Source organism: Hyaena hyaena, unplaced genomic scaffold (assembly GCF_003009895.1).
Source record: "Hyaena hyaena isolate Hyena2069 unplaced genomic scaffold, ASM300989v1 scaffold_2, whole genome shotgun sequence".
NCBI lineage: Eukaryota > Metazoa > Chordata > Mammalia > Carnivora > Hyaenidae > Hyaena > Hyaena hyaena.
In genome coordinates this window covers 2,060,425-2,073,584 of record NW_024080634.1, presented here as the reverse complement: position 1 = coordinate 2,073,584, position 13,160 = coordinate 2,060,425, and the positions used below count along the sequence as shown (strand labels likewise).

The following is a 13,160-nucleotide window of genomic DNA, read 5'->3' as shown; positions in this document are numbered from 1 at the left end:
CTCTCTCTCCCTCTCTCTCCTGCACACAGTCTCCCTGTGAGCTGAGCTGGATGGCATATGGCCACCCCCACAGCCTGAATCATTTTTAAGTCCCATTTCTAACAATATGGAGACTTGTAGTCTGGCACTCTTAATTCCAAATTTCTTTGTTTTAAAGCGTATTTAGGGGCGCCTGGGTGGCTTAGTCGGTTAAGCGTCCGACTTTCGCTTAGGTCATGATCTCGCTATAGTGGGTTCGAGCCCCGTGTCGGGCTCTGTGCTGACTGCCAGCTCAGAGCCTGGAGCCTGTTTCAAAGTCTGTGTCTCCCTCTCTCTCTGACCCTCCCCTGCTCACGCTGTCTCTCTCTCTCTCTCTCCTAGAAATAAATAAAAATATTTAAAAAAAGAAAAATAAAATAAAATAAAATCACTATTCTAACAACATCAGTCTTACCCTATTCACTTGGTCTTTTCCTATTCTCCCCGTTTGCTGCCAATCTGATTGCTGAAAGGGCTTTAAAAATTGGGGTTTTTTAAAATATGTTTTTACTTTTGAGAGAGAGAGAACATGAATGGGCAAGGGACAGAGAGAGAGAGGGAGACACACAATCTGAAGCAGGCTCCAGGCTCTGAGCTGTCAGCACAGAGCCCGACGTGGGGCTCGAACTCACGAACCACGAGAGCCAAAGTCAGACGCTTACCCTCGAGCTACCCAGGTGCCCACTGAAAGTGCTTTTAAAACAAATTCTGACCAAAGAACTTGTACGGTCTTTCTAACGTGAACAGCATATACAAGAAGAAAGGATAGAAAAAGAGACTCTTGAATATGTGGGACAATGACGTATTCTCAGGAGTAGCACCGTTTGGCCTGTTGCCAGCAAATGCCTTTTGTTCACACGACCATCGCCTCCCAAAGAGGAAGGGTCTTCCTTCGAGAGGTTTGTGGAGGGTGTCTTCTTACCACAGGCATAGGTGACAGAGAGGTATTTTCTCACTCCTGGCAGACACGGGCTCCCGAAATGGTGATTGTTGACGATGAGTTTGCACCTCTGCTTTCCATAGCACCTTCTGGATAACACTTGCACTGCTGAGTAAGACAAACAGTCTGAAAGGCAGGGAACAGTAAAAGAACATTACGGTACATTCCGTATCTGGCCGCCACATGGCTTCTGTTATTTTCTGTAAGGAAATCTACTGAGCTTTCACATCTCAGAGAGATAGTTTCTCTGATTATTTTCTGACTCATAAAAGCACCCAAGATGCTTTACCATGGAAATCACACGGGCTAAGTACCGTATAGCCAGAGCCAGCCTCCTGACATGTGCTAGAAGAATCCTGAGCTTACTGTAATGCTCTGCTGTCACCACCTTGAAATTGGTACATGGTTTTTGTATTATGTTTTTATTTATTTCTGAGAGAGAGAGAGAGAGAGAGAGGCAGCGTGAGCAGGGGAGGGTCAGAGAGAGAGGGAGACACAGAATCTGAAGCAGGCTCCAGGCTCTGAGCCCCCCGACGCGGGGCTCAAACCCATGAACCATGAGATCATGACCTGAGCCGAAGTCAGATGCTTAACCGACTGAGTCACCTAGGTGCCCCATCGTACATGTTTGTGAACAAGGGGTCGCATATTTTCATTCTGCAACAGGCCCCGCAAATTATGTAACAGACCTTGCATACAGAACAGGCAAAATATGTAGAAAGTTGAATGAAGATTCTTATTTCTTTTATGTCCTTTGCCAGTCCTTAAAATATTTTATTTGTCTATGAGAAACATAACAGAAGACCACGGGGGAAGGGAAGGGGAAAAAATAAGTTTCAAACAGAGAGGGAGGCAAACCCATAAAAGACTCTTAAACACAGAGAAAAAACTGAGGGTTGATGGGGGTGGGAGAGGGGGAAATGGGGGATGGGCGCTGAGGTGGGCACTTGTTGGGAGGAGCACTGGGTATTGTATGTAAGCAATGAATCATGGGAATCTACCCCCGAAATCAAGAGCACACTCGGCATACTGTATGTTAGCCAACTTGACAATAAATTATATTTTAAAAAATAAAAATAAAATGTATAATCCAAAAAAATATATTTTATTTGTCTATTTTGAGAATCCATCTCCCCCACATGAACATAGACTCCACGAGAACAGGGGCCCCGTCCTATCTAGTTCGTCATTTAATTCCCACACCCTGATGAGTGAATGAAATGTACTAATAAACATGAGGCCACGTTGTTTGGCACCTGGCATCACGCCATCACAATTAGTAAATATTAATTCAACACGCACAGAGGACGCGGTGCAGAGGCGTGATGTGCCGTCAGGAAGACAAGGCAGAAGAAATCTGCTTTGCATTCACAGGATGGGCTGGAGCTGGAGAGACAGAACCCACGCGTGAGACCTGATGCCTAACCACGGGATACAGAAGGTGAGTGTCCCCAGTGAGTGACCAGGACACGAGGTGCCGGGGTCAGAGACGGGAGAGATCAGTGCGAACCAGAGTGGTCATGGCAGGCTTTGTGGCGTAGAGGGGCTTGGTCATGGGAGAAAGACCATGAATTAGGTAGAGGCGAGCAAGAGAGAAAGGCATAAACACCCAGCCCGGTGGGCTGGCATCACTGAAGGGGAGTCTAGGGGGCTGACTGCAAGTTGGAAGAGTGGATACGGGCCGGGAGGTCATAGAGAATGAGCAGGAAAAGGAAAATGGAGAGAGACAGAGCTTGTGTTTGAATGCTTACCCAAAGACAGACGCTACTCTCCAAGCAACATGGAGCCTACAGAAATGGATGGCCTGATGCTGTTGTCCTTTAGCGACAGTGTACAGGGCCCTCTGGGAGAGAAAGGGAACCAAATGTAGGGAGACCAGTTTGGAAGCAATTTTACTAATACCCACTGGGAGGAATTAAGAGCTTGAAGAGCAGAGAACAGCGGAGGGACTTTTAGAGACCTTACAAAGTTGGGTCCCCTTATAACAACAGCTAACATTACGACCAATTCTGTTCTCGGCACATGTACGCCATCTGATTTGGTGTTCCCAACCACTCTATGGAGTACACTGTTTATCATATATGTAATATATGTATATATTATAATAAGTCGCATAGGATAGTTTATTTATATAATATATAAATCAGGGAAATACAAATGAAGACCTCAATGAAAAATATGTTTTCCACTTTCTCGATTGGCAAAACTTGAGAAGACCGACAATCCCGAGTGTTGAGCAGGACACGATCAGTGGTCCTTTCCCAAAACCCTGCAGGATTCGCAGTCAAGAGATCTGAGAATCTCTTGTACGGTCTCTGCTTTAGGAAGAAGTAGCCGTCTGAATTAAGAAATTCTTAGAAGTCTGATGTAACCACTGTTGTTTCTTCCGTAACAAAGGAAATGCCTGTTTGTAGCTGAAAACAAGAAGAGCCCAGATAAGCTCAAACTAGGGAAACAGAAATTCCCAGCAAATCCAACCATCAAGGAAAAGAACAATTCACCTTTAAAGAACCTCCTTCTAGTCTCTTCTGTGTGTGACTGTCCTTCCTCTCAGTGGGGTCACGGACATATTACTCTGCACACTCCCTTTTCCCCCCATTTGTTAATACATCTGTGAACATTTTAACATGAACGTCATTGTGAAGAATTGCATGGCTTTTCCTTTCATGGACGTGACAGCAATACAATCGTCATTCAGCTGATTTCCGGCATTGGACATTAGAAGCAGTCGTGTGTGGGGCGCCAGGGTGGCTCAGGCGGCTGAGCGTCTGACTCTTGATTCCCACTCAGGTCTTGACCTCATGGTCATGGGATGGAGCTCCGAGTTGGGCTCTGCCTGGACAGCGTGGAGCCTGCTTGGGATTCTCTCTCTCCCTCTCTCTGCCCCTCCTCCTCTCTCAAAATAAATAAATAAACTTAAAAAAAAAAAAAGCAGCAGCAGGTCTGTGTGGAACATCTTTAGAGCTAAATATCTGCACACAAGCACGACATTCACCATGGGAGTTCTTGGAAGTAGACTGTTTTGTCAAAGGTTATTCAAAATACTCAGGCTTTGGATACGCGCCGCCGAACTGTTATCCAGACAAGTTGTACTGAGTCACGGTCCTGCCAGAATTGTATGAGGGCTCTAGAAACCTTATATTTTCTTAGGACTTGTGCCTGACCAGATTCTTTTAAGACTAACAGAGAAAGAAAAAAAATTTTTTAAACCCTCTCATTTATAAGACCACAACCGTCTTCGACCCAGGAGGTCTTGTGACAAGTGTGATTTAGAGAGGCAGGCGTCTGCACCCTTAAATTACCCTGGGAGCCAAAGAATGTATCTTGGTCAGAGTGAAACCCACAGTGTGTTTTCAGGAAGCGGCCCAAGGTAATTCAGGTCTGACTCAGGTCTGACCATATCCGTGTTGACACTGAGCTCTGAACTCTTTGCAGGATTTTTTTTCCAAGTGATTATCTCCCTCTCAGGCTGAGTTTGTTTGCACCCTCTCTTCCTGGCAGACTATTCTCCACCCCCCATACAGCTGATAACACGATACTCAGCCATTTAATTTAACATTTCTTTTAGCTATTGTTTAGCACTGAAACGGAAGTTAATTCATCCTCACAACGTGTGTTTATTTTGATAATTAGGCTGCTCTTAAGCGACTCCGTCTTGGCAGTGGGGGCCCCTGGCACCTTCATCTTTGGCTGGAAAGTCGAGGCCCACCCACACGTGGCCTTGGGATGGCCTTAGCCCAGCCTCTGGGGCCCACTGGGTGGTTTTCTCGTTCTCTTATTAAGGAAACAGCAGGATGTCTGGACCCCACCCAGAAAATGTAACTGTAGCAGGAAATGACGTCACAGTGGACGCCCAGCCAAAGGACCTTTCTGAAGTTCATGCCCAGGTCTGTGGGAAGGCCCACCCCCTTCTGTGAGGAGACGCTATTTCACTGGTGTTCATTTGGGGCCAGCAGTGATCAAACACGTTTACACTTTCCCTTCCCTCCCCTCCCCTCCCCTCCCCTTCTCTCCCCTCCCTTCCCTTCCCTTTCCTTCCCTTCAATAAGATCTACAGCTTCTGATGGATCTGACTTGCTCAAAGATCTTTCAGAAGTGACTTCGAAGGGTCAGCACCCTCAAGATAAGACACCAGATGTAGCTTCAGTTGAACTGGTGGGGCAGTACGAGCTCACTTTTTGAAGACAGTCTCACAGCTGGCTTAGTCATCAGTTTTCTGTGTCTTCCTTTTTATTTTACAGCTTAGTTTTATTTCAAAGTATTGCATTGCTAAGGCTGCTATAAAGTACCACAGACTGGGAGCTTACACAACAGAAATCTATTTCCTCTCAGCTCGGGAGGCTGGGAGTCCAAGATGGCGGCGGGGTTGATTCCTTCCCGGGCCTCTCTCGTTGGCTTGCAGATGGCCATCTTCTCCTTTTGTCCACATGGTCTTCCTCTGTGTGCGTCTTCTGTGTCCTAACTTCCTCTTCTTATAAGGACACACACAAGTTACATTGGATTAGCATCCACATGACCTTAATTTAACTTAAACATCTCCTTAAAGACCCTCTCTTTGGGGTGTCTGGGTGGCTCCATCAGTTAAGCTTCTGACTCTTGATTTTGGGTCCGGTCATGGTTTCACAGTTCACGAGAGCCCCTTGTCAGGTTCTGTATTGATAACGTGGAGCCTGCTTGGGATTCTCTCTCCCCCTCTCTTTCCTCTCATCCTCTCTCTCTCTCTCTCTCTCTCTCACTCGCTCGCTCTCTCTCTCAAAAATAAATAAATAAAACTTAAAAGAAAAAGACCCTTTTTTCAAATACAGCTACATTCTGAGGTACTGAGGGTTAGGACTCCAACATAGGAATTTTAGAGGCACACAATTCAGCCCATTACAGCCTTCAAGATGGCCCCTGATCATCTTCACCTCCTGGAACTCACACCGCTTGTGTACTCTCCTCCCACAAAGAATTAGCACTGGTCTGTGGGACCCACATGGTACAGTGGAGGTGACGGTGTGTGGCTTGCATTTGTTTCTCTGTATCACATGCTCTGGGAGAAGTCAGCTGACATATCATAGGACACTGAAGAGACCCACATGAGGAGAATGGAGGCCTCCCACCTACAATGGCGCCAACTCGCCGGCCATAAAAGCCATCCACCTTGGAAGCCCAGCCTTCAGGTGACTACAGCCTCAGCCAGCCACCTACCTGCCACCTCACCAGACCCTAAGCAATGGCCACCCAACCAAACGGCCCCAGAATTCCTGCCTCATGAGGCAATATGTGTTTGTTTTGGTTTTAAGTCACTAAATTGGGGGTATTTTGCTACACTGAAACAGAAAACAAACACATATTTTGATATTTTGAAAGTGGGTTGCTGGGATAAAAACAAATCCTAAAAATGTGGGCGTGGCTTTGGAACTGGACTTTGGGCATGAGTTGGGAGGACACTGAGGAAAGTGCTGATGAAAGTCTAAGGCCTTGAAGAGCCGTCCAGCATCTGTAACCGTTGCAACCTGAGGCCAAGTGCACCTCAGAGTAGAATTTCCCAACTTCAGAAATGAATGGGCACAGGGGTGCCGGATATTTCCCTTGGGCCCCCGGGCTGCTCCCCAGCCATTGATTTCAGCATTGGGTACTGCCTCCCTTCACCCTACTGTGCCGTACAAATAGAATTTTCTGGGTCACCGTGGAGAAAGGCTAGGGAGCACTGTTCAAGGCCAGGGTGTGGGGTGGGACCAATCCCTGGCCATGGTCTCTCCTGCCTGATATATTCCAGATGGGACCAGCTTGCTTAGGGCACTGAACACTGAACGGAGGCTCTGTCTTCCCCCAGACACGGGCTCAGAGGCTTTGCTGAGGACAGGCGTGAGCACCTTTATGTCCCTGGGAATGTCCAGTACGAGTTCAGGTTCCCACCAGAATAGGTACTGTCGGCCAGGTGGTAGGCAGTCCTGAGGATGCTCATGAGAGCGTGATGGCATCATGACATCGGGTTGGAGGTCATGTGCAGACACCTGACTTCCACCTAGGGTGTCCCCCCTCCCCACCACCATTAAGCCCCTTCCTTTTGAACCTATCTGACATGTAAAGTACACAGAACCATAAAAGCAACAGCTGCACATAACAAACGCAAACTCAAGTCCAGAAAAAAAAAAAATGCCATGGGGTGGGACAGCAGAAAGGCATGTAAAGGATTAACATCACTACTCTGTCACGTAAAAGTTTATGAAAGAAAATTAAGGGTCCCACTACCAATAAAGAAGAAAGGGAGAGAGACTGGGCAAAGCGCAAATACAAGAATCACAAAAACATGGGAAATGTTCAAAGTCATTAATATTCAAAGAAAGGCAGAATAAAAGGACCATTTTATACCTATTAAATTGGAACCGTGAGCTATCGTACTACCTCTGCCAGAGTCGTAAGGAAGTCCGGAGTTACACATTGCTGTTTACACATACAAATTGATACAAAAAGGTTTTGGAAAAGAGCTCTGGTGAACATATAAAGCATTGTCAACATGCCCACGCCCTCTTTTAGCATAAAACTTCTGGGGATTTATCCCAAGGAAACAATCCAGAGGAAAGAGAAAGCTACAAGCACAAGTTTGTTATACATCACTTACTATATTGGAAAATCAGAAGCAGTAAAATAACCCAGCCCCTAGGGAATGGCTAATCAATGACCTACTGGATCCCTTTAACAAGATAGTAGGAAAGGACTGGCATTGTTAGGATTCTGGTGGCCACAGGGAAGAACACCCATGATAGAAAGTGAAATTTCAAAGCGGAATCAAACGCATCTGTTTCAGAATTGCCAATATGTAAAAACCATTCTGCGTTCCCACACCAGGACTTGGAAGAGACCCTGCAGAGCTAAAAGCTTCTCATTTGATGGGTAACATTTGTGGCTGAACTGTTTTCTTCTTTCTCTCTCTCTTTTTGAGTGTGCAAGCTGGGGAGAGGGACAGAGGGAGAAAGAGAGAGAGAATCTTAAGCAGGCTCCACACCTAGCATGGAGCCCCACATAGGGCTCAATCTCACGACTGTTAGTGAGATCATGACCTAAGCTGAAATCAATAGTCAGGTGCTCAACCCACTGAGCCACCCAGGAGCCCCTGAACCAGGTTCTTATTTCTGCTAAATGTACTTAGGGCACTGGTACAAGACAATAACAATGATTATAATAATCATCTTCCAGAAAGAGCTGGAAATGCCCTCCCTTGGTATTTAAGTGCCACATCAGCTGTGCTTCTGACGTCACTGAGGTCCGGCTGGCCTCCACACATGTTGCCAGGGAGGCCCGGAGGCCAGAGCTTATGGGCTCCCAGAAGAGCAAAGGTATGCACATCACTTTCCAGAGGCCACAGAGATGCCCGACCATCCGGGCTTAGAACTGTCCACCTGCCAAGCGCATGCCAAGGTCCCAGGGTTGAGAAGAAACAGCCCTTTCCTCTCCTTCAACGCAATGTTGCTGAGCTCCAGTCCTACGTGGGAACTTAGAGCACAGATCACACTGGCAGCCTGTGGACCGGATATGGCCTGTAGGCATGTTTTCTTTGGCTCAAACACTGTTTGAAAAGTTGGAACATTTCACGTCACAGAAAAAAAAAAAAACCTCCGGATTTCCAGCAACCGATGAGGGTTTGGAAGCCGTGACGACATCAGACCCACCAACCATGCACCTGTGGGAGGCCCATGTGGGTGCCTCGCTCAGGAGAGGCTCGGATTCATCCACACACGTCAAGAGTCACGCAGGTGCCTGCCCTGTGCCAGGCCCTGCCCTTGTTGCTGGGAATTCTGCAGGAAGCAGACAGACAGACACCGTCTGTACAGGGCTTACCTTCCCCTGGGGAAACAGACCATTCACATGTAAGTGATGATCTCCACGCTATGAAGACAATAAAACATGGGACCGCACAGACAAAGGACCGTGCCGGCGGGGAGGCCCCGGAGGCCTATCTGAGAAGGACCTTTGACTCGATTCCTGAATGATGCAACGGAGCCGGCCATGCAAAGACATGGGGTGAGGTCATTTCAGGCCAAAGGAAGAGCCCGTGCACAGGCCCCAGGCTACGAATGGGTGTGCGGTGCCCCGCAGTTCATTCGTTCATTCATCCATCCATTCTTGCCACAGCTGGGAGAATGGATTTATTCTAATTACAAAGGACAAAGCGCTGGGCTTTAAGGGGTGGGAGGGTATCGTGATCTGATTTATTTTAATAATCTCTCCCTGGCTGCTAAGTGAAGAAAGAATTAAGAGGGGGGAGGGAGTCAGGAAGGAGGGGCCAGTCAGGAGGTGGTCCCGATGGTCCAGGCGAGATGCTCCGCAGGGAGCAAAGTGGCCGGATGAGAGACACTCGGTGCAGGAGAGCCGACAGCTTGCAGACGGACTCTAGGGGACGGGGGAGTCAAAAGGAGTGCTTTCTAAAGTGGGTGATATTGGGGGCACCTGGGTGGCTCAGTTGGTTAGGCATCCGACTTTGGCTCAGGTCATGATCTCAGGGTTTGTGAGTTTGAGCCCCGAGTGAGGCTCTGTGCTGACAGCGTGGAACCTGCTTGGGATTCTCTCCTCTGTCTCTGCCCCTCCCCCACTTGGGCTCTCGCTCTCTCTCTCTCTCTCTCAAAATAAATAAATAAACTTAAGGAAAATAAAGTAGGTAGTATCGAAGTGTTTATACAAGAGGAATAAACATGGGCTGAATAAAAAATTTTGAAAAACCATTAAAAAATAAAAAAAAAGGGGGGGCGCCTGGGTGGCTTAGTCGGTTAAGCGTCCGACTTTCGCTTAGGTCATGATCTCGCGGTTCGTGGGTTCGAGCCCCGCGCCGGGATCTGTGCTGACTGCCAGCTCAGAGCCTGGAACCTGTTTCAGTCTGTGACTCCCTCTCTCTCTGACCCTCCCCTGCTCACGCTGTCTCTCTCTCTCCTAGAAAAAAAATAAAATAAAAAAAACAACATGGGCTGAACATGCCAAGTGCAGTTTAAAATCTTCACGGGTCTACCTGGGCCAAGCGAACGACTTCTTAGCATCCAGCTAGATGGAGAAAACAGGTCAGCACGGGCAGCCGACGGTTTGTACCCCTGCACGCAAGCGAGGGTCCGCCCTGCAGCGCTGACCCGGCAGGAGGGAAGAGTTGGGTCTCCAAGCGAGCACTCACAGGGCCTTTCGTCTTTCCCGGGAGCCCCCGCCCCACCGCACAGCACAGCCCAGATGCTCTCTGGCACTTGGCAGTGGTTCATGAGCTCAGTGAACAGCTTGATCTTCAACCTCACATGTAGTCGACAGGCAAGGGACGGAAGCCCTTGACTATGAAGGGTGGAAGGGGACAGGGGAAGGATGAGCAGGTGGCTTTTGCCGTGTGACTTTGCCAGGGCTCAAACTTTTTAAAAGTGGGACCACTAAGCAAGGGGCAGTCTTGCCTTCACGGGACTTTCCCGTATTGACAAGGGTTATTCGTGGCTTTAGAACAGCTGGCGGGCCTGAGGATTCCTTGAAGTCTCTACAGAAACCAGTCTTTTAGCCATGATGTCTACTAATATTTTCTATGGCTGATTACTTTCCACTTTAAACCCAACTCCCCGGGTGCCTGGGTTGCTCAGTCGGTTGAGCGTCTGACTTCGGCTCAGGTCATGATGTCACTGTTCATGAGTTCGAGTCCCGCATCAGGCTCTGGGCTGACAGCTCAGAGCCTGGAGCCTGCTTCAGATTCTGTGTCTTCCTCTCTCTCTCTGACCCTCCCCTGCTCATGCTGTCTCTCTCTCTCTCTCAGAAATGAATAAAACATTTAAAAAAAATTTTTTTAAACCCAACTCCTGTCCAGCTTCCCAGGAACCGAAGGCAGGGACTTAGAGCACATAAATCATTCATCCTGCGTACAGATCAGCCTGCTTGGCTGACTGACTACCACTCAAAACAACGGCTGAAATAGATATGATTTACTGCTGCCTTCCCAAAATACGTGTGGCTAAGTCTGATTCAGCAAGCCTCAGAAATGGGGGGCTCCACCCCAGTATTAAGAAGTAGAGTCCCTTTTGTGCAGAGAGGTAGGTCAGATCACCAACGGTCCCTTTTCCAACCAAAGAGACCAGATCACATGGGGAGTCCTTGCACGATGTTTACAACAGAGATCAGACGGGCTTTTTGGAAGGATGCCTCTGCCATCTGGGCAGAACGGAAAGCTGGGAGCAGGGACACGGTGCAGTGACCAGGGCCCAGACCCGAGGCGGTAGCGGGAGCCAGGGTGGAGGTGGTGGAGACGTTCTGAACGCATGCAGGTTATACGAGACGGTCACAACTCACGGGTTGTGACGTACCAGGGGAAACCCCCTCACAAAGGCCTCTTTGCCCCATTTGGCTGCTGAGACTGTGAAATGGGAGCCCCTCCTCCAGGCCTGATCAAGAGCAGCTAGATGCCAGCACTGCCCCTCAAAAGCCCCTCCACCAGCCTCTTCCCGGAACAGTGGGCTGGGGGCCTTGGTAGCCCATGTCCCTCATGAACTGCTTTTTTGTTCTCTCTCTCTGGTCTTGCCTGAGAGCTTGCCTATGCAGTACAGTCACTTTATGTTCTTTTTTTCAGATCCAAGATACGTGGTGTGGTATGAATTTCTTTTTAAAATTAATGTTTAATTTCACATGTGATCCATGAATAAATTGTAGCAATTTAATACATTACAGAGCTCATTTTACTTTTGATGAATAAAGTGCAACTCTCTAGGCTGTTTCCCAGTGGGGCCCGTTCTCTCCGGTAGTACGGCAGGTAAAGATCAGGCCATTGCCCTGGTGTTTGGTTAAATACCAGTGGAGACTGCTGTGAAGATATTTTTAAGGTAGGACTAACATGTAAGTTGGTGGACTGTGTGTAAAGCAGATTACCCTTCCTAATGTGGGTGGGCCTTAACCAATCAGTTGAAGGCCTGCTTTTCCTCCAGGCTGCAGCATAGAAAATCTGCCTGTTTCCAGCCTGCTACTCTGCAGAATTCAGACTCGAGATTGAACACCTGTTCTTACCTGAGTTCCCAGACTGCCAACCCCGCAGGTGCCAGATTCACCATGTCCCACCATGGTGGGAGCACCCTAACAATAGCCACATGGAAACACTTACCAGGGGCGCCTGGGTGGCCCAGTCAGTTAAGCGTCGGACTTGGTTTTGGCTCAGGTCACCATCTCATGGTTCATGGGTTTGAGCCCTCTATTGGGCTCTGTGCTGACAGCTGTGGAGTCTGCTTAGGATTCTCTGTCTCTCTCTCTCTCTGCCCCTCACCCCCCTTTAACTTAAAAAGAAAAACACGTACCAAATGGAGGGACCCGCTCTGTTTCTGAGGAGCAGATGTCTGGCTCCTGGGCCCTCCTGCCATAGCTCGCAGAGTAGATGTTGAGAAACTTCGACGGGTGACAGTGCAACTTCAGCTCTTGGTCTTCACACACGGTTTTGTTTTTTAGCTCATCTGAAGCAGAAACAAAGATCAGCGGCACCATCAGCTTCCCCCAGAAGGGCTCAGGGGAGCCCTGAGCAAGCCTTGGGGCTGTACCCTGAGAAGGGCAGCGAGAACAACCCCCCCCCCCGCCCCAGCCCATGGGGTCTCTGAGCCTGGGAAACAACGCCCTCTGCAGGAAGAGGTGGGAATGACAGTCAGGTACACATGGAGGAGATGGGGGTGGGGGGAGGGTGAGAGGGGTTGAGGAGGGGAAGGTGGGTGGTGGTGGCGGTGGTGGTAGACATGGAAGTCAGGGCTTCCTGGCTTGGATTTGGGGATGGCCTTGGCCAGAAAGGATGTTTCTCTCTCCACCTGAGGTCACATATTCTTTAATTGAAGGGAGCCTTTCCTCAAATGTTGGCTTGGACCCACACAGGTAAAGACCAGGAATCACCTGATTGAAGAGCAAACCTCTGGAGAGAGTCTAATAAAACCTCACCGCCAGACTTCCAAATGTTCTAGCACACACTCCCATGCATATATTTAAAAAGAAAAATGATGCAAAAGCGATTCTTTCTTTGGGTAGAATACAGGAAACAAACAGGGCAGGTGTCTTCTGAAGAGCCCCTCCTTAGAGAAGGATGAAGACCTTGATCCAGGAGCAACTGGGGCTCGGGCTACTGTTGTGTGCTGCCTTCCAACTACCTGCACCAGGTCACAGACTCCCGAAGAATTTAGGGAAAGGTCTGTGTGTTTGTTTAATCTGCACGCCATCGTAAAGATTCCCTTTGCAATGTCACACA

At 48.5% G+C, this 13,160-nt stretch overlaps 1 protein-coding gene across 5 annotated transcripts in view; it reads right to left on the bottom strand.

The window, feature by feature from the left end:
* Positions 1–13,160, bottom strand: part of EVA1C (eva-1 homolog C) — a 76,050-nt gene that overhangs the window by 15,909 nt on the left and 46,981 nt on the right. For all 5 annotated transcript variants that reach the window (XM_039229075.1, XM_039229084.1, XM_039229094.1 and 2 more), the window contains exons 4-5: positions 12,235–12,387; positions 941–1,084 (exon numbers count right to left, since the gene is read on the bottom strand). In XM_039229075.1, coding sequence (XP_039085006.1) covers positions 941–1,084; positions 12,235–12,387 — 297 coding nt within the window. The remainder of the gene's footprint in view (positions 1–940; positions 1,085–12,234; positions 12,388–13,160) is intronic.